Genomic DNA, 23656 nt, shown 5'->3' on the forward strand with positions numbered 1-23656 from the left:
CTTCCCTCTCCTCCTTTCTGCCTTCTGACCTTACTCCCTGGCCACCCCTGCCTTTCTCCAACATTCTACCTCCATCTCTCTTCCCCTGTCTGTCAGGATGGGTTCACGCCGCTGGCGGTGGCTCTCCAGCAGGGTCATGAGAACGTGGTGGCTCTGCTCATCAACTACGGCACCAAGGGCAAGGTCCGTCTTCCCGCTTTGCACATCGCTGCACGCAACGACGACACACGCACTGCCGCAGTGCTGTTGCAGAATGACCCTAACCCCGATGTCCTCAGCAAGGTACTACTCAGTGTGTGTGTGTGTGTGTGTGTGTGTGTGTGTGTGTGTGTGTGTGTGTGTGTGTGTGTGTGTGTGTGTGTGTGTGTGTGTGTGTGTGTGTGTGTGTGTGTGTGTGTGTGTGTGTGTGTGTGTGTGTGTGTGAATGATGACTTATTAAGCCTTAATATGCTGATGTCATTAGCTGATGTCATCAGTCAAAACACTGTTCTGTTGACTTGCAGAAAAGCAATAGCAACAAAGGTGATTATCTGCATTGCTTGCTGTTTGGGGTTTTAGGCTGGGTTTCTGTATAGCACTTTGTGACATCTGCTGATGTAAAAAGGGCTTTATAAATACATTTGATTGATGAACAAAAAAGCTTCCAATAAACAAAAAAGCTTTCGACAAAAGCCGCCTGCAAACATGGATGATGAAAATAAGATGTTACTCTTTTCTGTCTCTCTTACTCTCTCTCTTACTCTCTCTCTCGCTCTCTCTCACTCACTCTCTCTCTCTCGCTCTGTCTGTAGACTGGCTTCACTCCTCTCCACATCGCGGCTCACTATGAGAACCTGAGTGTCGCCCAACTGCTAATTAACAGAGGAGCCAATGTCAACTATACTCCCAAGGTCAGTCCATTAAACCTCACCTCTACTGTACCTACTGTATCTGCCTTAATCGTGACATAGATATCGTAGATATCATAGTCCCTCAAAGATCGAATTTCCTAACAGAAGAGTCTTTGATTCAATTGATTTAGAAATTGTTCTTTCCCCACTCTCAGAATGGTATCACCCCCCTGCACATAGCTTCTAGGAGGGGTAATGCGATCATGGTTCGGCTTTTGCTGGACAGAGGGGCCCAGATAGACGCCATGACCAAGGTACTGTAACCCACCCTTTCTCCTCTTCCTCATCCTCCTCCTCTTCCTCCTCCTCATCCACCCCTTTCTGCCATTTGACTTGAAAACTGTTTAACCCTACCTGACTTCTTCACTCTCTTTAGGATGAGCTGACCCCTTTGCACTGTGCGGCCAGGAACGGTCACGTGAGGATCATCGATCTCCTGCTGGACCAGGGGGCTCCCATCCAGGCCAAGACCAAGGTCAGCCACGGGCCTCTTGGGGTCCACTATGGGGAAAATAAAGGGCCCTACTTTACGTCCACTTTGGCCCAATATCACACCATTAACGCCACTTTGGCACAATATCACACACACTTGCATTTTCAGCAGTAACCGATGCCAAATGATTCTCTGCCAGCAACACTGAGGCGTGACTTATTTCAGTATTATTAATTTATCAATTTTTTTCCCTATCAAAGGTCTTACACTGCTCTTCTCCTTTCTATCTCCCGGTCCTCCCTCTCTCCCCTCCAGAATGGCCTGTCCCCCATCCACATGGCGGCCCAGGGAGACCACATGGACTGTGTGAGGCAGCTCCTTCAGTACAACGCTGAGATCGATGACATCACGCTGGACCACCTGACCCCTCTACACGTGGCGGCCCACTGTGGTCACCACCGCATGGCCAAAGTGCTGCTGGACAAGGGGGCCAAGGCCAACGCACGTGCACTGGTCAGAAGCTCCTAAGTGTCCTTCTATTTCTCTATACTGGTGTTAAGGGTGAGGTGTACTGTAGCTGTCCATTGGTCAGGTATACTGAGCTTTTATAACTGGGTCACGTTCAGTAGGCACAAACAGTAGAAAACATTATGAAATATGAATGAGGGTTGTTATTGGACAAGTTCAGGCAGGACCGTCTCCATTTCTAAATGCTTTCTCCCATTTTGTGAGTACCGAACATAACTCTATGCTGAATTAGTAAAATGTTGTGACTTTGTTCAGAATGGGTTCACTCCCCTCCACATTGCCTGTAAGAAGAACCACATGCGCTCCATGGACCTGCTTCTGAAACACTCGGCCTCCCTGGAGGCCGTCACAGAGGTGAGATAACACTCTTTTGAAGAGCAATGGATTTGGTGTACCACTGTTTGTAATTGTTGTCATAGTTTGCTGCCAATTATGCCATTACAGAAGGTCTGAAAGTGAGAATGTAGGCCTAATGGAGGTGGATTTATATAACACCTTAACCATTCTCTCTCTTCATGTGCCCCCCCCCTCCCCTTACATAGTCTGGTCTGACCCCCCTGCATGTAGCAGCCTTCATGGGCCACCTGAACATTGTGAAGAACCTGCTCCACAGAGGTGCTTCTCCCAATGCCTCCAATGTGGTGAGAGGCCACCCCTTTCTAACCTTTATTATTGACACAGGGGTGAAATATCCAGCGCTCTCTAATGGACTAGTAGTAACTTATCTTATTCTTATGTTGAAATGAACACCAGCAAAGGTTATGATGGATGGGTATGGATGGTCCATGCATTCATACAGATTGGATGACTAAAGCCTGTTCTCTGTGTGTATAATGTGATATTTTAGTTGATGTGTGTGTGTTATTGATATTGCATGGCCTAGTCATGTGTTTAATGTCAGAGTGGTTGTGACAGGCTATGTGACCTCTGACCTGTGTTTGTGTAACAGAAAGTGGAGACGCCCCTCCATATGGCGTCCAGGGCAGGCCACTGTGAGGTGGCTCAGTTCCTGCTGCAGAACACAGCCCAGGTGGACGCCAAGGCTAAGGTACTGTACACACTCTCATGCAGCCATCTATGAGCATTCATAATGTTTTACCACAAACTCTGTCCTGGTTGGAATACACATTCAAAACCACCAGCACATGGTACATATCAGGGGAGCATATTTGGTTTTAGAAGTGGGGGGGACATAATATAAGTTGGATTAACACTCCAAGCAGCCTACCTGACTGGTCGGAGGTGTCCACATGGGGGGGACAAAAATGCAATTTCAGAATGTGGGTGGGACATGTCCCCCCCCCCCCCCCCCCCCCAGTGAAAGTGTATGCTGTTGTTACTGTTACATGCCGTTACTGTTACATGTATGCTGTTGTTGTAAAGATAGTAACTGAAGAGAAGAATATATATATGTAAATTCTTCAGTTACTATCTTTACAACAGCATACACTGCACAAATACCTTAATGTTACTGCTAGCTAAATACAATTGCCTACACGTATATCATTCCAACCTCTGTTTTTCCTCACTCTCTCTCTCTCTCTCTCTCTCTCTCTATCTCTAGGATGACCAGACCCCTCTGCACTGTGCGGCCCGTATGGGACATAAGGAGCTGGTCAAGCTGCTCCTGGAGCACAAGGCCAATCCTGACTCGGCCACCACCGCTGGCCACACCCCCTTACACATCGCTGCCCGTGAGGGACACGCCCACACCACCCGCATTCTCCTGGACGGGGCGGCCCAACAAACCAAGATGACAAAGGTTCTCCTTTAATTTACCAACTTTTCTTTTTCTCTCTCTCTCTCTCTCTCTCTCTCTCTTTCCCTCTCTCTATCCCTCACCCTCTCTCTCACTCGTTCCCTCACTCTCTCTCTCTTTCTCTCTTTCCCTCACCCTCTCTCTCTTTCTTTCTCTCTCTCTCTTTCCCTCACCCTCACCCTCTCTCTATCTCTCTCTAACCCAATTTTTCTCTCAAGCTCGTTCCTCTCACTCCTAATCCCTTCACACCTCACCTTTTTTAGTTCTCCTGCTCATGCTGAATCTGTGAGTGTGTGTGTTTGTGTGTCCAAGCAGAAAGGCTTCACTCCTCTCCATGTGGCCTGTAAGTATGGCAAAGTGGACGTGGTCGAGCTGCTGCTGGAGAGAGGAGCCAACCCCAACGCGGCTGGGAAGGTAGAAAAACACACTGCAACACAACATTTACATTCCATTTAAGTCATTTAGCAGACGCTCTTATCCAGAGCGACTTACAAATTGGAAAGTTCATACATATTCATCCTGGTCCCCCCGTGGGAATTGAACCCTGGTCCCCCCGTGGGAATTGAACCCACAACCCTGGCGTTGCAAGCGCCATGCTCTACCAACTGAGCCACACGGGACCACACAACACGGACTGTCCTGTGCTTTTTATCTGTGCCAGGCATACTTCTCAGTGCCGTGACCCACCTAAAGCTTATGGAACTCTCCTGTGACCCGACTAACAAATAAACATTGTATTCTAAGTACTGACCGTCATTTATCACAGCCCGAAAGGAATCAGCATGTCCCACCATTTTAGACATCATTTTTCATTTTAAACATGCGCCCACAAAGGCAGACTGATATTCTGTGGTTTAGATAGCTAGTGACATTAAGTGTGTGTGTGTGTGTGTCCAAGCAGAACGGCCTGACTCCTCTACACGTGGCCGTCCATCACAACAACCTGGACGTGGTCAAGCTGCTGGTCAGCAAGGGAGGCAACGCACACAGCACTGCCCGGGTAAGAGGAACGATGTAACACAGACGCCACTCACACATAGCGGTACTAGTATATCCCCCTTTCAGGTTCATTGGTAACTAGTGTACATTATGATGAATACGACCCACCAATTGATGATCCAGTGTATTACCCCCAACCCTGCTGACTCCCTGTGTCTGTCTCTAGAACGGCTACACTCCTCTGCACATTGCAGCCAAGCAGAACCAGATGGAGGCGGCCGGCTGCCTGCTGCAGTATGGGGCCTCTGCCAACGCTGAGTCCCTCCAGGGGGTCACACCCCTCCACCTGGCCTCACAGGAGGGACAGCCAGACATGGTGGCCTTGCTCATCTCCAAACAGGCCAATGTCAACCTGGGGAACAAGGTAGTGGACTGGAAGAGGAACAAAACATCTCAGGAGGGTTTGAGGCAAGCTTTCAGGGATAGCTAGCTGAGTTGTACAGGGTTTGAGGCAAGCTTTCAGGGATAGCTAGCTGTGTTGTACAGAGTTTGAGGCAAGCTTTCAGGGATAGCTAGCTGAGTTGTACAGAGTTTGAGGCAAGCTTTCAGGGATAGCTAGCTGAGTTGTACAGGGTTTGAGGCAAGCTTTCAGGGATAGCTAGCTGAGTTGTACAGGGTTTGAGGCAAGCTTTCAGGGATAGCTAGCTGAGTTGTACAGGGTTTGAGGCAAGCTTTCAGGGATAGCTAGCTGAGTTGTACAGGGTTTGATAGACCCATGGTAAGATAAAGTGTTGAGGGCTACAGGGCATGATGTTTCGATCACTGGGTCAAACCGGTTAACGGAATTACCTACTAGTATGCGTGTTCTGATGGTCCACTGTGACTTAGACTGACTTAGAGCTGGTTAATGAACAGACTGACCAGCAGCCTACTGTGTTCCTCTTGTTCCCCCCGTGTCTCTCAGAATGGACTGACCCCTCTGCACCTGGTGGCCCAGGAAGGTCACGTAGGGATAGCAGACACCCTGGTCAAAGAGGGGGCATCAGTCTACGCAGCCTCACGGGTAAGACATGCTGCATGATATCAACCACAAACCTCAGATTACAGTGGACAAAACAGAAAAGAGGAATGTACACTTTTTTGTTATATTCAGTAGAGTGGGGTTCAGTATAAGCAGTACAATGCATTACACGCTATGACGACATGACATTTCCGATACTTTCATACAGCATCCAAACTCTCTCAAATTTCAATAAAATTTTACTGGCAGGACTGTTCAAGGTATAACAGAGCCACCAAGCTGTTTATAATGAGGCCACTGAAACACAGCCAACCCCCCCCCCCTCCCCCCCCTCCATCTCTCTTTCAGATGGGCTACACAGCGCTTCATGTGGCCTGTCACTATGGCAACATCAAGATGGTGAAGTTCCTCCTGCAGCAGCAGGCTCATGTGAACAGCAAGACCAGAGTGAGAAGCTGCTGCTGCTACTCTCCTCCTTACACGTGGCCTCTATTAGTGTGGCTCTGCCCTGTCTCACGTCACCGCCGCCTTCAGGCTGCTGTCACATCACTCCCATTACATTAGATTGGACATGGAATTTCTATTGAATAATGGCATGTCAATGTCAGCAATCTTGGTAAGAGGGTTGCATTTACTTGAACACCTTTTTTTTTCTCTCTCTCTCTCTCTCTCTCTCTCTCTCTCCTCTCTCTCTCTCTCTCTCTCTCTCTCTCTCTCTCTCTCTCTCTCTCTCTCTCTCTCTCTCTCTCTCTGTCTCTCTCTCTCTCTCTCTCTCTCTCTCTCTCTCTCTCTCTCTCTCTCTCTCTCTCTCTCTCTCTCTCTCTCTCTCTCTCTCTCTCTCTCTCTCTCTCCCCTGCTCTCTAGGTGGGCTACACTCCCCTGCACCAGGCCGCCCAGCAGGGTCATACTGACATAGTCACCCTGCTGCTCAAACACGGAGCCCAGCCCAACGAGATCACCACCGTAAGCTCATCCTTCCTCCTCTCTCCTCATCCTTCCAGTACACTCTTCTCCTCTAGTTCTGCTCTTCCCTTACTCTATTCTCTTCATCTTCTCTTCACCTGTTCTTCATCTTTTTCCCGTATTTGCTGTCCTCGACTCATTTCTTCCATCATGCTTAAATCTACAGCCTTCGTCTGGCGTCTGATCTGTGTATCTCCTGTCTGTCTCTGTTCTCTGTGGTAGAATGGGACCTCTCCTCTGGGCATTGCCAAACGACTTGGTTACATCTCTGTCATTGATGTGCTGAAGTTGGTCACCGAGGAGGCCGTTTCCGTGGTGAGCAGCACTTCTGGTTCACATGGTTACTAGTATATTTGTGTGTGGTGTGAAACTCTGAGCTACAGTACAGTACCATGTTGACTGAAATGACATATTTGAGCATGTCAGTTGATATCACTCATTTCTCTCTCCTTCTCTTGACGTTTTTCACAGATCACCACAGAGAAACATCGGATGAGTTTCCCGGAGACAGTAGATGAGATATTGGATGTTTCAGAGGATGAGGGTAGGTTGGGGCACTCGAGACACGTTCATTGTTAGCGTGTAAGTCTTTCTGTAAAAAATAGTACTACTGCCTGTCCTGTGTTTTGGTTGTGATAGTCAGCCCAGGTTCAGTGTCATGGAAGAGGACTGAAGTCTATCTCTGTTTGAACCTAGACGACTAGCCTAAACAATGCCTTTTCCATTTGTTTTTGTAGGCGTTGCAGCGCTAACGTTAGGTAGGACTGTGTCTAATTCTCTGCTTTGTCCGGTCGTTCGGTGGCTCATAAAATTGTGCCTCCACTGCAAGAACTTTCTCATTCTCTAATCCCTATCAATCTCCCTTTATAACTGTCTCTCTCACTCAATAACGTTTCCTGCTATCCTCTTCTCTACATCCACCCAGTAGCTATCTTCCCCTCCTCTCTCTCTCTCTCTCTCTCTCTCTCTCTCTCTCTCTCTCTCTCTCTCTCTCTCTCTCTCTCTCTCTCTCTCTCTCTCTCTCTCTCTCTCTCTCTCTCTCTCTCTCTCTCTCTCTCACTCACTCACTCACTCACTCACTCACTCACTCACTCACTCACTCACTCACTCACTCACTCACTCACTCACTCACTCACTCACTCACTCACTCACTCACTCACTCACTCACTCACTCACTCACTCTCTCTCTGCTCAATGTAAACGACCATGTCAGTGTTCCATTGGCATGTGATGTGGTCATGACATTTTCCTTTACCAGTGTTAACAACACCTGTCCATGGATTCATCATTGACAGGACTACATCAGATTTAGAAAGTAGAAATACTGTAGAGCAAGAGAAAAGTAGAACAAAAAAACCGTTCTGCCACTGAGGGATCCAGTCCTGCAGAGCTTAATTGATCAACAGACTAATTACACAGATATAACTCCAGCTGAGAAGCACTCAACGATCAGCGCAAACACAGTGACTGTGTACACCCATATGTAACTGCTTGTAGTTATAATAACCTTTTTCAGTAACCAAGGCATTCTCTCCCATACAGAACTCTCTAACGGGCATGCTCACTATGCTGTAACCAGGTGCCATGCTGTGTACCATGCAGTGTTGTTCTATTCTGTGTTGTCAATCGTAGTGTTTTTTCCATTGGTCTCCATTGGCTGTGGTTGTTGTCGGTTTGACTCCATTCCGATCCGAAATTGCTAGGTGATGTGACTATATATGGTAATGGTAGGATGGCGGCCGGCAGTTGAAAATGGAACAGTCTAGACCACGTGTCAAACTCATTCTACGGAGGGCTGATTGTCTGCGGGATTTCACTCGTACCTTGGACTTGATTGAGGAATTAAGGATACTGATTGGTGAGGAAGTCTCCTCACCTGGTTGCCTGGGTCTTAACTGAAAGGAAAAGCCAAAAACCAGCAGACACTAGCCCCTCCATGGAATGAGTTTGACGCCCCTGGTCTAGACCTATCAAGTCATTTTTCTCTTTTCTGTCTCTCTTTCTCTCTCCGTTTTGCGCCTTTGTTTTTTGTTCCCTCTCTCTCTCTCTCTTTCTCCATTCCTCTGTTGTCTCTCTTTGCTCTGCAGGTGATGAGTTGCTGGGGATGGATGGTGCTCGCTACCTGAAGCTTGACGACCTCAAGGACCAGGATGATGATTTCCTGTCCCCTAAGAAGACCCTCAGAGACTTTGAGGGCGGCCTGGGCACCACGTAAGTGACAGCGCCAGGGTCGAACTGAACACTTTGTGTGTCAGAGTCCAGTCATCTGAGGATAATGTGAGGGAAATGATTTTCCACCACATTACTCTTTGGCCCACTCACTTTTTTCTCTTTCTTTTTTTGGCACAGGCCCTACTCTCCTGCTATTCCCAGAATCCCATGTGTGTCCCCTGAAACTGTCCTGCTTGAGGGGGTAAGGTTAAAGGATTTATTAATTTATCTCATGAAATGCAATTGTTAATGCTGATGATTAGATTGTGCTCTCTCTTTCTTCCTCTCCCTCTCCCTCCACAGCACACCCCTGTCCCCTTGCCTAAGGAGTATGATGAGGACTCTCTGATCCCCAGCAGTCCTGCTACAGAGACCTCCGACAATGTTAGCCCAGTGGCCAGCCCCATACACACAGGGTCAGTTTACTACCTCCACAACCCTGTTCCTGGAGAGCTACCCTCCTGTAGGTTTTTGCTCCAACTCCAGTTGTAACTAACCTGGTTCAGCTTATCAACCAGCTAATTATTAGAATCAGGTGAGCTGGGTTAGGGTTGGAGTGAAAACCTACATGGCGGTACCTCTCCAGGAACAGGGTTGGAGAGCCCTGCTCTACGCACTGCAATACCTACACACCCTATTATACATAATACCAACACATTACATAATGAATCGGTAGCTTATTTCCTATTTCTTCCATTCAGTGTGATTACATTCCTTTAACGAGGTCACTGACCATTCATGATTTAATTTGACCAGGGTGAACTTGAGTTGAGCACGGTTGGATAGTTATTCTCTCAATAATTAATGATGGTTCTCATTGGTTGCTGGTCAGGTTCCTGGTCAGTTTCATGGTGGATGCCCGAGGGGGCTCCATGCGTGGCAGCAGACACCACGGGCTGCGTGTCATCATCCCCCCTCGGACCTGTGCTGCCCCCACCCGCATCACCTGTCGTCTGGTCAAACCCCTGAAACTCAACACCCCACCCCCGCTGGTAGAGGGAGAGGGCCTGGCCAGCCGTATCATCTCCCTGGGGCCCTCCAGTATGCAGTTCCTAGGGTAAGTACGGGCGTGTGCCCGCTTGCATGTGTGTGTCTGTATCTCTGTATGTCTGCTTGTTTGTCAACCTGTATTTGATTGGGCAGTGAGGACCTTGCATTTATCTTATTACCCAGTGGCAGTGATAGTGGTGATTGTAACAGTGTAGGAGCAATCGTACAGTAATCGTAATAGATTCCAATAGTAATAGCATGTATAGTATTCTTATGTAGAGTGGTAATATCTCTATAGGCCAGTGATAGTGGAGATTCCCCACTTCGCTTCTCTGGGTCGAGGGGACCGGGAGCTGGTTGTTCTGCGCAGTGAGAACGGCTCTGTCTGGAAGGAGCATCGCAATCGCTATGGCGACGAGGTGCTCGAGACCATTTTGAATGGCATGGATGAAGGTCAGTGTAACGATGATAAATGTCACCCCTCTACAGTAGAGCTATGTTTATGTACTGTTATGTCTAAGGCATCGTATGTGAGCAACAGTATATCATTTTACTGTAACAACAATGTTATACACACAAACATATGTGTAACACATTAACATAATCCATACCCCTTTCTCTCTGCCGCCCCTCTCCTTCCTCAGACCTGGAGAGTCACGAGGACTTGGAGAAGAAGAGAATCCGCCGCATCATCTCCACGGACTTCCCCCTCTACTTCGCTGTGGTGTCCCGCGTCCAGCAGGAGAGCGACCTGATTGGCCCAGAGGGCGGTCAGCTGGCCAGCATGCTGGTCCCTCATGTCCAAGCCATCTTCCCTGAGACAGCGGTCACCAAGAAAGTTCGACTGGGGCTGCAGGTGAGGAAGAGGAGAAGGACGAGGAAGAGAGGGGGAGATGCATGCAGAGCGATGCCTTACCTTACCTACTGGGTTATGTGGATAGAAAGGCAGGTTTTCATGTTGGCTCCCTAGGAGTGAATAGACTGTCATGCTTTCTGCACTGCTCTTCCAAAGACCTAGGGCTGTATTCAGTCAACTTTGATTGAATGGGACATCTTGTCAGGTAGCTGCTCTGTTCAGCTCACTCAATCAGTGCTGTCTGCCCTGCCAATCAAGCAAGTTTGGCACCACAGCAACAATGGAGCTGGCTAATGCATAACACTGACTACAGCATATAGAAACTGGCAGTCAGGAGTGCTGTCTACCTCCATATACTGAAGTTGTATTCCTTTTATTTTTCCACGACCAAAGATTGTGTTGTTTTACTTCTTACTGCTTCCATTTGTCCCATATCTACTAATTATCATTTTGTGTCTGTTGTCCTTTGATTTAGATGTTTTGTGTACTATATTTGTGATATTGAATTTTTGGATGTATGAATGTGTTTGCTTTGGTTCATTATTGTCTTTTTTGTTTTTCCTTTATCTAGCCTTTCATCATACTTCAGTTCTGAGCAAAATGAACTGATATTCAAATGTGCATGTCAGTTGGTTTGGTTTTACGTGTATGATTGTTTATCCATCGGTTAGATGTATGTTCAGGTTAGCCTATGTATTATGTTGTAATAATATGTTTTTTTTGTCTTAATAATAGTTTGTTGACTATGTTCCAGAGGACGAGTAATGTGAGAAAAAGTTTTGTGTTTTCTGTTGTATTTTTAACTTACGTTATTGTTCTTATTTTTGTCTCCCCTTTTAATACATCACTTGTCCTTTCTTCTCTCTATTCCTTTCTCTTTTCTTTCACTCTTTCTCATCTCCCATCTTTCCTCTCCCTCTTCAGGCTCAGCCTATCCCAGACGAGCTTCTGACTCGACAGCTTGGTAACCAAGCGACCTTCAGCCCAGTGGTCACGGTCGAGCCACGACGACGCAAGTTCCACCGGCCAATAGGATTACGCATCCCGCTGCCCCCATCTTGGAGGGAGAGTCCACGTGACGCTGGGGAGGGGGACACCACCAGCCTGCGCCTCCTCTGCAGTGTCATTGGTATGGTCATGCATGGAGTTTACTTTATGTCCTTGACATCTGGTTCATGGGAAATAGCATTAATTGTCAACATAAGTGAGCGTTAGGACAGGGGTGAAGGGGACAGAACTAGTGCTGAAAGCTCCACACAGTAGTGGGTAAACAGGTAGTACAGAAGGGGGCTAATCACACACCCCTGGGGTGTTCAGGATCAGCGTGGCGGAGGTGTTGTTCCCAACCCTCACCGGTCTCGACCGGAGCATGGGGGGGGTCTCAAGCAGTGAAATTATTAAATTAAATTTTAAATTAAATTTAATTATGCCCAGCTCATGAGTCCACTTGATGATGTGAGGCCTGAGGCAACTGTGTGTAATTTAGCCTATTAATAACTTTTTATGGCTGGGATCCTGTTAACGGGATCGATATGACAACAGCCAGTGAAAGTGCAGGGCGCCAAATTCAAAACAACAGAAATCTCAAAATTAAGATTCCTCAGACATACAAGTATTTTACACCATTTTAAAGATCAACTTGTTGTTTAATCTCACCACAGTGTCCGATTTCAAAAAGGCTTTATGATGAAAGCACAACATATCATTATGTTAGGTCAGCACCTATTCACAGAAAAAAACAGCCATTTTTTCCAGCCAAAGAGAGGGAGTCACAAAAAGCAGAAATAGAGATAAAATGAATAACTAACCTTTGATGATCTTCATCAGATGACACTCATAGGACTTCATGTTACACAATACATGTATGATTTGTTCGATAAAGTTCATATTTATATCCAAAAATCTCAGTTTACATTGGCGCGTTATGTTCAGTAATGTTTTGCCTCCAAAACATTCGGTGATTTTGCAGAGAGCCACATCAATTTATAGAAATACTCATAATAAACATTGATAAAAGATACAAGTATTACACATGGAACTTTAGATAAACCTCCCCTTAATGCAACCGCTGTGTCAGATTTCAAAAAAACTTTACGGAAAAAGCACACCATACTATAATCTGAGTACAGCGCTCAGAGCCCAAACAAGCCATGAAGATATCCGCCATGTTGTGGAGTCAACAGATGTCAGAATAGCATTATAAATATTCACTTACCTTTGATGATCTTCATCAGAATGCACTCCCAGGAATTCCAGTTCCACAATAAATGTTTGATTTGTTCCATAAAGTCCATAATTTATGTCCAAATACCTCCTTTTTGTTCGTGCGTTCAGTACACAATCCAAACTCACGACTCGCGGGCAAGTCCATGCGAAAGTTCAGACGAAAAGTCATATTACAGTTCGTAGAAACATGTCAAACGAAGTATAGAATCAATCTTTAGGATGTTTTTAACATAAATCTTCAATAATGTTCCACGTGAACGCGCCTGGTCAGCTCATGGCACTCTGCCAGACCCATGACTCAAAGAGCCCTCATTCCCCCCTCCTTCACAGTAGAAGCATCAAACAAGACTCTAAAGACTGTTGACATCTAGTGGAAGCCTTAGGAAGTGCAATCTGACCAATATCCCACTGTATATTCGATAGGCGATGAGTTGAAAACCTACAAACCTCAGATTTCCCACTTCCTGGTTGGATTTTTTCTCAGGTTTTTGCCTGCCATATGAGTTATGTTATACTCACAGACATCATTCAAACAGTTTTAGAAACACTTTCTATCCAAATCTACTAATAATATGCATATATTAGCAACTGGGCCTGAGTAGCAGGCAGTTTACTCTGGGCACCTTATTTATACAAGCTACTCAATACTTCCCCCAGACATAAGAAGTTATACACAAAAATGATGTTTCAAGTGACAATTGATACCAAAAAAAATTGAAAATTATTGCCTACACACAAATGTTTTTCAGCAAAAAAGTAGTGTGTAGTTCCAGTACGTAGCTACACCACTACATGGCTAAAAAGTAATTAACTACTGAAAACACTACTTAGATTTGAATTTAGTTCAACTACCACCAAGCTGCTGCAAAATGTAGTTACATTTCTAGTTGAACTACATGTAGTTCACTACTCCCCAACACTGATTCTCACATAAGTATTCCTCTTGCCCAAGTGGGATACCACAGTGTGTAGTGCAATGGCGATTCATTGTTTGTGTATCTGTTGGGGCGGTATGTAAATTGTAGGGGTCTATGGTGTCGGGTAAGGTGAAGGTGATAAAGACCTCAAAAGCACTAGCCTCTCAAAGCACTTCGTGATGACTGAAATGAGTGCTACGGGGCGATAGCATCACGAGCCCAGACAATTTTTTATGGAAGAGAGTTGGGAAAAGTAACCGGCCTCTGAGGGGAAAGAGAGAGATTGAGAAAGTGGAAATGTATAAAAAAGAGAGATGAAACAGCCCTTTGTCTTCCAGGTGGAACATCACCTGCCCAGTGGGAGGACATCACTGGCACCACCAAGCTGATGTACACCAACAACTGCGCCAACTTCACCACCAACGTCTCTGCAAGGTGAGTCCTAATTCACACCCTCCTTTAGATGTTATACAAAATGTATGAGGAATAACACCAGTATACTACTTTACCCTGTGCATAATAACCATTTGCAACCTCATCCTGTGCCAAACCATATTGAGTTCCATCTGCTTACACTATGCTACACCCTTTAATCGATTAACTGTACACTTCGACACATAAATCAGATGCACACACACAAACAGCCACCATCTCTATCGACTATCCCTCAACCTTCTCTGTGCGTCATCTCTCCCCCTCTCCTCTCCTCTCCCCAGGTTCTGGCTGGCAGACTGCCCGCGCACAGCCGAGGTGGTGACCTTCGCCAACCTGCTGTACCGGGAGCTGATGGCCGTGCCCTACATGGCCAAGTTTGTAATATTTGCCAAAATGAATGAGGCGCGCGAGGGCCGCCTACGCTGCTACTGCATGACCGACGACAAGATGGACAAAACCCTGGAGCTGCACGAGAACTTCAGCGAGGTGGCCCGGAGCAGGGATATAGAGGTCAGCAGGGGTCAGGGGTCGAGGGGTTTAGTGTGGGTGTCAGTAGGTTCTACTGTCTTTAAATATGTTCACATAACTCAGACATTTGTGTGAATAATCCATGGAAGTCAATGGAGGATTTTTTTCTCTCGTGACTCTCTGTCGCCCCCCTCAGGTGATGGAGGGCATGCCGCTGCACCTGGAGTGCTCTGGGAACCTGGTGCCTGTGAGGAAGGCCACTCAGCAGCCACGCAGCTTCAGCTTCCAAGCCTTCAGAGATAACAGACTGCCCGTCTCTGTCAAGGTCTGTCTCCCTCTCATTGTCTATCTCTATTTTTGCACTGAATTGTGATTCAGTCGATTTAATTGAAGTGTCAGTCTGTCAAACTGTCTGTTGGTGTATTTGACATGTTATTCAGGCAGGTTTTGCGTTGAATTGACAGTCGGTCAGTCGACAGTCGGTTGGTCTTTCGATCCGGTCTACATGTCTGTGTGTCTGACTGACTATCGGTGTTTCTGATATGTCGGTGTGTGTCTGTCATTGTCTTTCCGACATGTTTGTGTGTCCATCTATCCGTCCATCTATCTCTTTAACTTTATATATGTTCATTACAAGTGTTGTGTGTCTTCTCCCATCTCTATCACTCCATCTCTCCATCTGTTTCAAATCTTGCCATTTTTTTGTATATCTGTTCAGCATGTCTTTCTATCTTTCTTTACCTGTGTGTTGCAGACAACACTTCTCTTTCACAGACCACCTGTCTATCTGTCTGTGTGTGTGTGTCTGTGCGTGTCTGTCTGTCTATACATCTTGTCTGCCTACCCATATGTATGACTGTTTGTCTACCCATATCTGTCTGTGTGTTATGTCTGTCTGTGTTTTCTGTCTGTCTGTGTGGCTTTGAGTGTGTGTGACGTGCGCTTCCATCTTAGTCGGTCTCAGACGAGTGCCTTGTGAAGTATTCTCCATTGTGGTGTACCTGCCGACTCTACCTAGCTGTAACTGTGTGCACGTCCTTTAGCTCTTTCACCTTCTTGCCTGCCTGCCAATCTTGTGGCCTGCCTGTCTGTATGTCTGTCTCACTGTCTCTCTTTCTCTCTCTCACGGTCACTCTGTTACTGTCTGATCTGACAGACGTCCAGGTAATTGTGCAGGTAAATCTCTCTCTCTCTCGCCTGCCTATGGACTGCTTCCATCTCTTCCCTCTGTGTTTCTGCTCAACAGACCACCACTCTGCAGGTTGTCTAATTCCCCCTTTTCTCTCTTCTTCTTCTTCCCTCTCTCTCTTTTTCATTACATTTCACCCTATCCTCTTTATCCTTCATATCTGTTCTGCTTACCTCTTCTTACCTTTGTCATTCTCTCGTGTCTCTCTTCCTCGAGTCCACCTCTTCTGATCTTCCTGGTCCTCTTTTTCGTCTTTCTTTCTCTATTTCTTTCCCTTGTATCTCCTCTCTCTCTGTGTGTCTATCAGGTCAGAGACAGCAATAAGGAAGCCTCTGGGTTCCTTTCTTTCCTGCGCAAGTCTACCAAGTATGAGGAAGCACAGCACGTGCTGTGTAACCTCAACATCACCATGCCACCCTGTGTCAAGGTACACACTCATGACTGCACACACACTCCAACTCACTCTCTCACATTCAGAACTCCCACATAGTGAAACCAGATTTTCACATGTATTACATTTAGAGTTCACATGTTTACACCACCTTTTCACATGTGAGGAGAAAAACATGTTTTCACCTCACATGTGAATTGCAGTGAAATTTGCTGTTTCACATGTTAAAACGTTAATGTGAAAATCAGATATGCAGTTTCACAAAATATAACTTTTGGAATTGTTCAATTGAATTGTACAATTGTTCAAAAATAAACATGTGAAAATCTCACTTTCACATGTGGAATTGCATTTTCACATGTGAAAATCACATTTGCGTTTCACATGTAAGAAATGTTAGCTAGCTAGAAAACCCAAAATGTCACTCAAACAGAAGGGGGAACTAACAAAGCGTCACTGACCAACCAAAACAAAACAGGTGGGGTTTTAGGAGAGGTTCTGAAAGACACAAGTCCACTGAAAGTTAACTAGCAACAACAACTGGAACCTAAAAGACACCCACCATGAGCGGTCACTAAATATGCCCAAGAAGAGCAGTGGTGTGAAGTACTTCAAAGTATTTTTATTTAAGTCGTTTTTTGGGATATCTGTACTTTACTATTTATATTTTGGACAACTTTTACTTTTCCTTCACTACATTCCTAAAGATTTTTTTTTACTCAATACATTTTCCCTATCACCCAAAAGTACTCGGGACAGGAAAATGGTCCAATTCACACACTTATCAAGAGAACATCCCTGGTCATCTCTTCTGCCTCTGATTTGTCGGACTCACTAAACACAAGGGATTCGTTTTTAAACTATGTTCAAGTGTTGGTGTGCCCCTTGCAAATTAAAAAAACACTAAAATGGTGCCATCTGGTATGCTTAATATAAGGAATTGGAAATTATTTAAACTTTTACAATTGATATTTAAGTATATTTTTGCAATTTACTTTTTATAAAGTATGTTTAAAACCAAATACTTTTAGACTTTTACTCAAGTAGTATTTTACTGGGTGACTTTCAATTTTACTTGAGTCATTTTCTATTAAGGTATCCTTACTTTTACACAAGTATGACAATTGGGTACTTTCTCCACCTCTGAAGAAGAAGAAAACAAAAGGAAAACCCACACCAAACTCAAAGACAGGAGAAAACCATTAAGTGGATCAAAATGAAAGCAGGGAAGATCAGACAAAGGATTGCTTGTCTAGAACTCAAAATGGGGCACGCCAACTAAATGTGTTAACCCTCTGTATCTATCAAGACCGCTGGAGCACTGGGCCAGCCACCCTAAATAGCACCTGGGCTAGCACAGGTGAAACGCCTTCCCATTAACGAGATGGCAACCATCACAGGTGTAACACATACTGACTAACGAGGTGACACCAATCGGTGCGCCCTAAATGCCAACGAGCTATACGTGCTAAAGTCCAACCTCAAAGCATAAATGGAAAAAACCAAACTCCACATTTAGTGATATCAAATTTGCAGTTTCACATGTAAGAAAACTCCACATTTACTCCAATGTATGTAAAAAAGGTAAATGTAAATAAACGCTGTATAGCCTAAAATGTAATTTTGATATCATGGATGGTCAGTCCTTGCAACCATAACATAGTATATGGATTTGAGATTGGTTGCATTTCACCAGCCCCATCCCTCACCTTTTTACCAAAACTGTGGTTGGGAAAACACTTTGTTAATGTTTCAGTTAAGGCAATGTTTCCCAAACTCAGGACCACAAGGGGTGCTCGTTTTGTTTTTTTGTCCTAACACTACACAGCTGATTCAAATAATGAAAGCTTAATGTACACCGAGTTTGGGAAACACTGAATTAACAATTTCCGCTTTAAGCACCTTTAATAGGGCAATAGTGTTATTATATGGTGCAATTCTCTAGTGAATTAGTTACTTTGGTGCCATTTATACCAAGCAAAACTTCTGAAGTTGAGAACAAAATTCTTACTATTGCAAACAAAAAGAATGATATTGAAAGCAAAACATAAATCCAATAGTATCGATATGAAAAATAAATATTGCAAGGAAATAATTTATAAATGCGAGAGCAAATTGCAAATGGACGCAATTAAATGGAACACGTCCCTCTTTCATGCAATTTTGCTTGTTATGTTACCCTGGCCTTTGCTTTCGCTGCCTTTTTTACAGTTGCACGTTTTGGCACATTCATTCCAGAAACATAGCACCCTTTATCCCACTGCTGTTTTGCCTCTGAAGCTAAGCAAGGTTGGTCCTGGTTGTCATGTTGTTTTGTATGGGTAGGACTACCAAGGTACAGAAAAATTACAAATGAGACGACATAAACCAGTGGTTCTCAAACCTCTCCTCTGAGACCCCCAGCCGGTTCATGTATTTGATCTATTACAGAACTAGGACACCTGATTGAACTTGTCAACTAATCATCTAGCCCTTGACTAGGTGAATCAGGTGAACTAGTTCAGGGCTAAAACAAAATTGTGAAACATCTGGGGGTCCCCAAGGAGAGGTTTGAGAACCACTGACCTAAACCGGAACAACCATCTCAGTAACGGGTGCAATAAGTCTGACTGCTAACAGATTGGATTTGTTTAGAAAAATGTATGTTATCTTTGTGTAGCATAAAATCTACCTCCAAAAAAGCAATGCAGAAAATATGATCATATTTGGTTTTTGAGAGTGTCTGATTATTGTACCTTTATATTCAGAATATTGGGTACAAAATTGTACCATTATACTAGATTATCTGCACATGTACCCTAAAAGGTACCAAACAATACCATTTGAAATCATATGTGTACCTCTGAAGGTATTTTATATTTTTGTACCACTGGGAACAATGCAATATACCCTGACCATACCCCTTTTTCTGAGTGTAGTCATTCATTTTATGGAAATTATGAATGGGGTGTTTTTCTGCTTTAATGTTGCTGTTGATTGATTGGTTCTCAGTCGACAAAGGGTGTTGCAATATCTCCTGGGAAGCTCTGTCTGCATCTTTCTCAGCTGATGCATGATCAGTTGAACTTTGAAGGCTTAAAAAAGACCAACATTAAATACAGACTGTAAAAGATACCGTATCTAAAAAGAGACTAGTCAGACTATTGATTGGCGGTTCAAAAGCAAAGATGAACTGAATATTTTTATGTCACATTGCTAATTTAAGCAAAAAAAATGTTTGATCTCAAATACAGTTTTGTTTCCACTTAGACAGTACAATGTAATCGTCACAAAGCAGCACAAGAAACCACATGCAAACATTTCCTTAGACAACCTTGGGAGAAATGCATGTACACTGAACAAAAATAAAAACGCAACATGCAACAAATTCTAAGATTTAACTGAGTTATAGTTTGCATAAGGAAATCAGTTAATTGAAATAAATAAATTAGGCCCTAATTTATGGATTTCACATGACTGGGGATACAGACGTGCATCTGTTGGTCATAGATTCCTTTAAAAAAAGGTAGGGGCGTGGATCAGAAAACCAGTCATTATCTGGTGTGACCACCATTTTCCTCATGCAGCACAACACATCTCCTTCGCATAGAGTTGATCAGGCTGTTGATTGTGGCCTGTGGAATATTGTCCCACTCCTCTTCAATGGCTGTGCGAAGTTGCTGGATATTGGCGGGAACTGGAACACGCTGTCTTACACGTTGATCCAGAGCATCCCAAACATGTTCAATGGGTGACATGTCTGGTGAGTATGCAGGCCATGGAAGAACTGGGACATTTTCAGCTTCCAGGAATTGTGTACAGATCCTTGCAACATGGGGCCGTGCATTATCATGCTGAAACATGAGGTGGCGAATGAATGGGACGACAATGGACCTCAGGATCTTGTCATGGTATCTCTGAATTCAAATTGCCATCGGAAAAAAATGCAATTGTGTTCGTTGTCCGTAGCTTATACCTGCCCATACCATAACCCCTCGGGCAACATGGGGCTTTCTGTTCACAACGTTGACATCAGAAAACCGCTCGCCATCTGCCCGGTGCAGTTGAAACCAGGATTCATTCGTGAAGAGCACACTGTTCCAGCGTGCCAGTGGCCATCGAACGTGAACATTTGCCCATGGAAGTTGGGTATGAAGCCAAACTACAGTCAGGTCAAGACCCTGGTGAGGACAACGAGCACGCAGATGATCTTCCCTGAGAAGGTTCCTGACAGCTTGTGGAGAAATTCTTTGGTTGTGCAAACCCACAGTTTCCTCAACTGTCCAGATGGCTGGTCTTAGACATCCCGCAGGTGAAGCTGGATTGTGGCGGTCCAGGGCTGGTGTGGTTACATGTGATCTGCGGTTGTGAGGCCAGGTGCACGTGCTGCCAAATTCTATAAAACGACATTGGACGCGGCTTATGGTAGAGAAAGGAACATTCAATTCTCTGGCAACAGCTCTGGTGTACATTCCTGCAGTCAACATGCCAATTGCATGCTCTCTCAAAACTTGAGACATCTGTGGCATTGTGTTACAAAACTACACCTTTTAGAGTGGACTTTCATTGTCCCCAGCACAAGGTGCACCAATGATCATGCTGTTTAATCAGCTTCTTGATATGCCACACCTGTCAGTTGGATTATCTTGTCAAAGGAGAAATGCTCAATACCAGGGATGTAAACAAATTTCAGCACATTTCGGATAAATAAGCTTTTGGTGCATATGGACATTTTCTTGGATCTTTCAGCTCATGAAACATGGGACCAACACTGCATGTTGCATTCATATATTTTTTCAGTATGTTTCAGAGATAGCAGTACCCATATCTAGTCAGTGATGTGTGTTTTTGTTACTGTGTCCATTGTGTGTGGTCCAGGTTGTTGGGAGTGAGGAACGGAGGCGAACTCTGACCCCGTTGGCCCTGAGGGAGCGCTACAACGCACTGAATGAGCCCGGTCTGGGTAAGTCTTGCCATGCCTCTCCAGAAGCCCTCTCCCTAATATACAGAAGGAGACAGGGCTTGAATGTTTCACCCCTACTCCCCTGCTTCCCAATCTATTACGCATGAGCCTTGGATGCAACACAGTGCTCTACTGAGCCCCAGAATACACAGCAGTGCGATGATGGCGCCATATTGGTTATGTGCCAAAGATTAGCTAATACCTACACATCCAAACAGCTCTATGGACTAAAACCCTTCCAGAGTCCTGGTAACATTAGTACTGAATTACCTGTTATGATTTGCATGGCGCTGGTGCTGGTCGCTCCACTGCGAGTCCTGTTAGCATGGCGGATATTTAGCATTTAGCTTAGCGCTGGGAATGGGCAGGTCCTTGCAGTGGAGCCAGACAGAGGAGCCCTATGATTGGCCCATGGTAGATGAGCCAAGATGGGAAGGAGTGCTCATTGGTTACATGGTGAAGATGAGAGCTGGGCCTTTTCTGTCTATCTGAGCACGGCGCTGCTACCTTGCACCTCAGTTCCCTATGGTTATGTTGTTCTAACAGAAGGGACTGGTGTCTGAATGAATTTCTTCTCTACCTACCTCTAACCTACCCTGCCTATAGTCTGCTAACACATAAGGATTGTATGGGCAAAAACACAATACTCTGTGGGTAATACATATTCCCTTCAACAGACCAGTGCTTTTTGTCAAGGTAAGTTTCTTATTATCTATTTTAATAGCAACTGATTTTAGAGGGTTTGATATATTGGATAATGTCCTGTATTGAGTAACTTGAACAAATCTGTAAAAATGAGACCTTTTTTGTGCCGTACTGTTTTCACCCCTTACACAGTGTTCAGTCGTGTAGTTGTGATTGAGTCCTACATTTAAAGTAGATTTAAAGTTCTGAAGTTATCTTTTTTTCCTCAGCTACAGTGAATGCCATGGAGAGGACCGAGCTCAAGATCTCCCTAATATCTGAACAGCTGGGATTGAGCTGGGCAGGTCAGTGCTCCTGTACAGGGCTGTTACTCCCGTGTGGCTCAGTTGGTACAGCATGCCGCTTCCAATGCCAGGTTTGAGAGTTTGATTCCCACGTGGGACCATAACGAAAAAGTATGAAAATGTATCCACTCACTACTGTAAGTCGCTCTGGAAAAGAGCGTTGGCTAAATGACTCAAATGTAATAATGTATGTATAGTCTACTATATGTGATAAGATAAACTTAGTTACGTATATGATATACTGAATACATTTTTCTCTCTCTCAGAGTTGGCAAGGGAGCTGCATTTTGGTGTGGATGACATTAACAAAATCAGGGTGGAGAATCCTAACTCCCTCCTGGACCAGAGTTCAGCCCTACTCAACCTGTGGGCTGGCCGGGAGGGCAAGAGGGCCAAGAGTGAGTCTCTCTCTCTCTCTCTCTCTCTCTCTCTCTCTCTCTCTCTCTCTCTCTCTCTCTCTCTCTCTCTCTCTCTCTCTCTCCTCTCCTCTCTCTCTCTCTCTCTCTCTCTCTCTCTCTCTCTCTCTCTCTCTCTCTCTCTCTCTCTCTCTCTCTCTCTCTCTCTCTCTCTCTCTCTCTCTCTCTCTCTCTCTCTCTCTCTCTCTCTCCTCTCTCTTTCTCTCTCTCTTTCTCTCTCTCTCTTTCTCTCTCTCTGTGTTACTACAGTCCCCCACCTCTTCATTCCTTAACTTATTTTCCGACTCCTCTTCTTCCTCTTTCCCTCTGTCAGTGGAGAGTATATATGTAGCTTTGAAGAACATTGACCGTTCAGACATTGTGAGTTCCGTGGAGGGCCAGCCACAGGCAGGGGCTGGGGCCTCAGAGGAGGGGGCCTGCAGACTGGTTGACCACGACTCCACCCTGCTCTCCCCCAGTGTTATCAATGGTAAGAGACACATACAGAGAGGTGTGCGTACACATACACACATACGCATACACACAGGGGCGCAACTTTGGTTTTAGAAATGGGGGGGGACATTTTTTTTTATTCCACCAATCAATGGAATCAATAGTATGTATATACCACAATTGCCCCTAGTAATGTCAGGGGTTAAAACAAGATCAATGAGAAGACCATTACTCTTCCCATGTGTATGGGTAACACAGACTGAAACATATCTCTGCTGCTCTACAAGAGATCATGGACACAGGTCGTCCACCTGTAGTCTACAAGCCACAAGTTATTAGGTATCCAATTTTCAGAAGGGGTAAGTGGTAATTGGGCTGCGTGGTTGATTGCTGCGGATGATTCTCAAGGGATTTTGATTAAAGTCTGAGAAATTATGCCATTTCCATCATAACCCAGTGATATGTCAGCATGTAAGCATTTCCTTACTGCATTTTGCTGACAGCCATCATTTCAGTTTTACTGTTCTGACACCTCATGCTTTAGACCTGAACATAATGGTCTCACATGACATTATACTTGAAGACAGATGTTTTTTGAATTTACACAGTCCTGCACATTGAGTTAATGAGGATAGGCTAAAATATACATCTCAACTGTGTT

At 44.9% G+C, this 23656-nt stretch overlaps 1 protein-coding gene across 12 annotated transcripts in view; it reads left to right on the plus strand.

Annotated features, from left to right (window-relative positions):
* Window positions 1-23656, plus strand: part of LOC129863887 (ankyrin-1-like) — a 79672-nt gene that overhangs the window by 50304 nt on the left and 5712 nt on the right. For 5 of the 12 annotated variants that reach the window (XM_055936266.1, XM_055936271.1, XM_055936277.1 and 2 more), the window contains 33 exons: window positions 97-282; window positions 792-890; window positions 1046-1144; window positions 1267-1365; window positions 1639-1836; window positions 2107-2205; window positions 2394-2492; window positions 2801-2899; window positions 3416-3613; window positions 3923-4024; window positions 4509-4610; window positions 4776-4973; window positions 5514-5612; window positions 5919-6017; window positions 6435-6533; window positions 6756-6848; window positions 7005-7077; window positions 7271-7291; window positions 8621-8744; window positions 8883-8946; window positions 9048-9160; window positions 9577-9801; window positions 10033-10187; window positions 10379-10590; window positions 11515-11719; window positions 14072-14168; window positions 14450-14678; window positions 14833-14961; window positions 16133-16252; window positions 21074-21158; window positions 22073-22147; window positions 22414-22545; window positions 22877-23032. In XM_055936266.1, coding sequence (XP_055792241.1) covers window positions 97-282; window positions 792-890; window positions 1046-1144; window positions 1267-1365; window positions 1639-1836; window positions 2107-2205; window positions 2394-2492; window positions 2801-2899; window positions 3416-3613; window positions 3923-4024; window positions 4509-4610; window positions 4776-4973; window positions 5514-5612; window positions 5919-6017; window positions 6435-6533; window positions 6756-6848; window positions 7005-7077; window positions 7271-7291; window positions 8621-8744; window positions 8883-8946; window positions 9048-9160; window positions 9577-9801; window positions 10033-10187; window positions 10379-10590; window positions 11515-11719; window positions 14072-14168; window positions 14450-14678; window positions 14833-14961; window positions 16133-16252; window positions 21074-21158; window positions 22073-22147; window positions 22414-22545; window positions 22877-23032 — 4183 coding nt within the window. The remainder of the gene's footprint in view (window positions 1-96; window positions 283-791; window positions 891-1045; window positions 1145-1266; window positions 1366-1638; window positions 1837-2106; window positions 2206-2393; window positions 2493-2800; window positions 2900-3415; window positions 3614-3922; window positions 4025-4508; window positions 4611-4775; window positions 4974-5513; window positions 5613-5918; window positions 6018-6434; window positions 6534-6755; window positions 6849-7004; window positions 7078-7270; window positions 7292-8620; window positions 8745-8882; window positions 8947-9047; window positions 9161-9576; window positions 9802-10032; window positions 10188-10378; window positions 10591-11514; window positions 11720-14071; window positions 14169-14449; window positions 14679-14832; window positions 14962-16132; window positions 16253-21073; window positions 21159-22072; window positions 22148-22413; window positions 22546-22876; window positions 23033-23656) is intronic. The other 7 variants (XM_055936267.1, XM_055936273.1, XM_055936278.1 and 4 more) reach the window with 4 other exon arrangements.

This window comes from Salvelinus fontinalis, chromosome 10, assembly GCF_029448725.1.
Source record: "Salvelinus fontinalis isolate EN_2023a chromosome 10, ASM2944872v1, whole genome shotgun sequence".
Taxonomy (NCBI): domain Eukaryota; kingdom Metazoa; phylum Chordata; class Actinopteri; order Salmoniformes; family Salmonidae; genus Salvelinus; species Salvelinus fontinalis.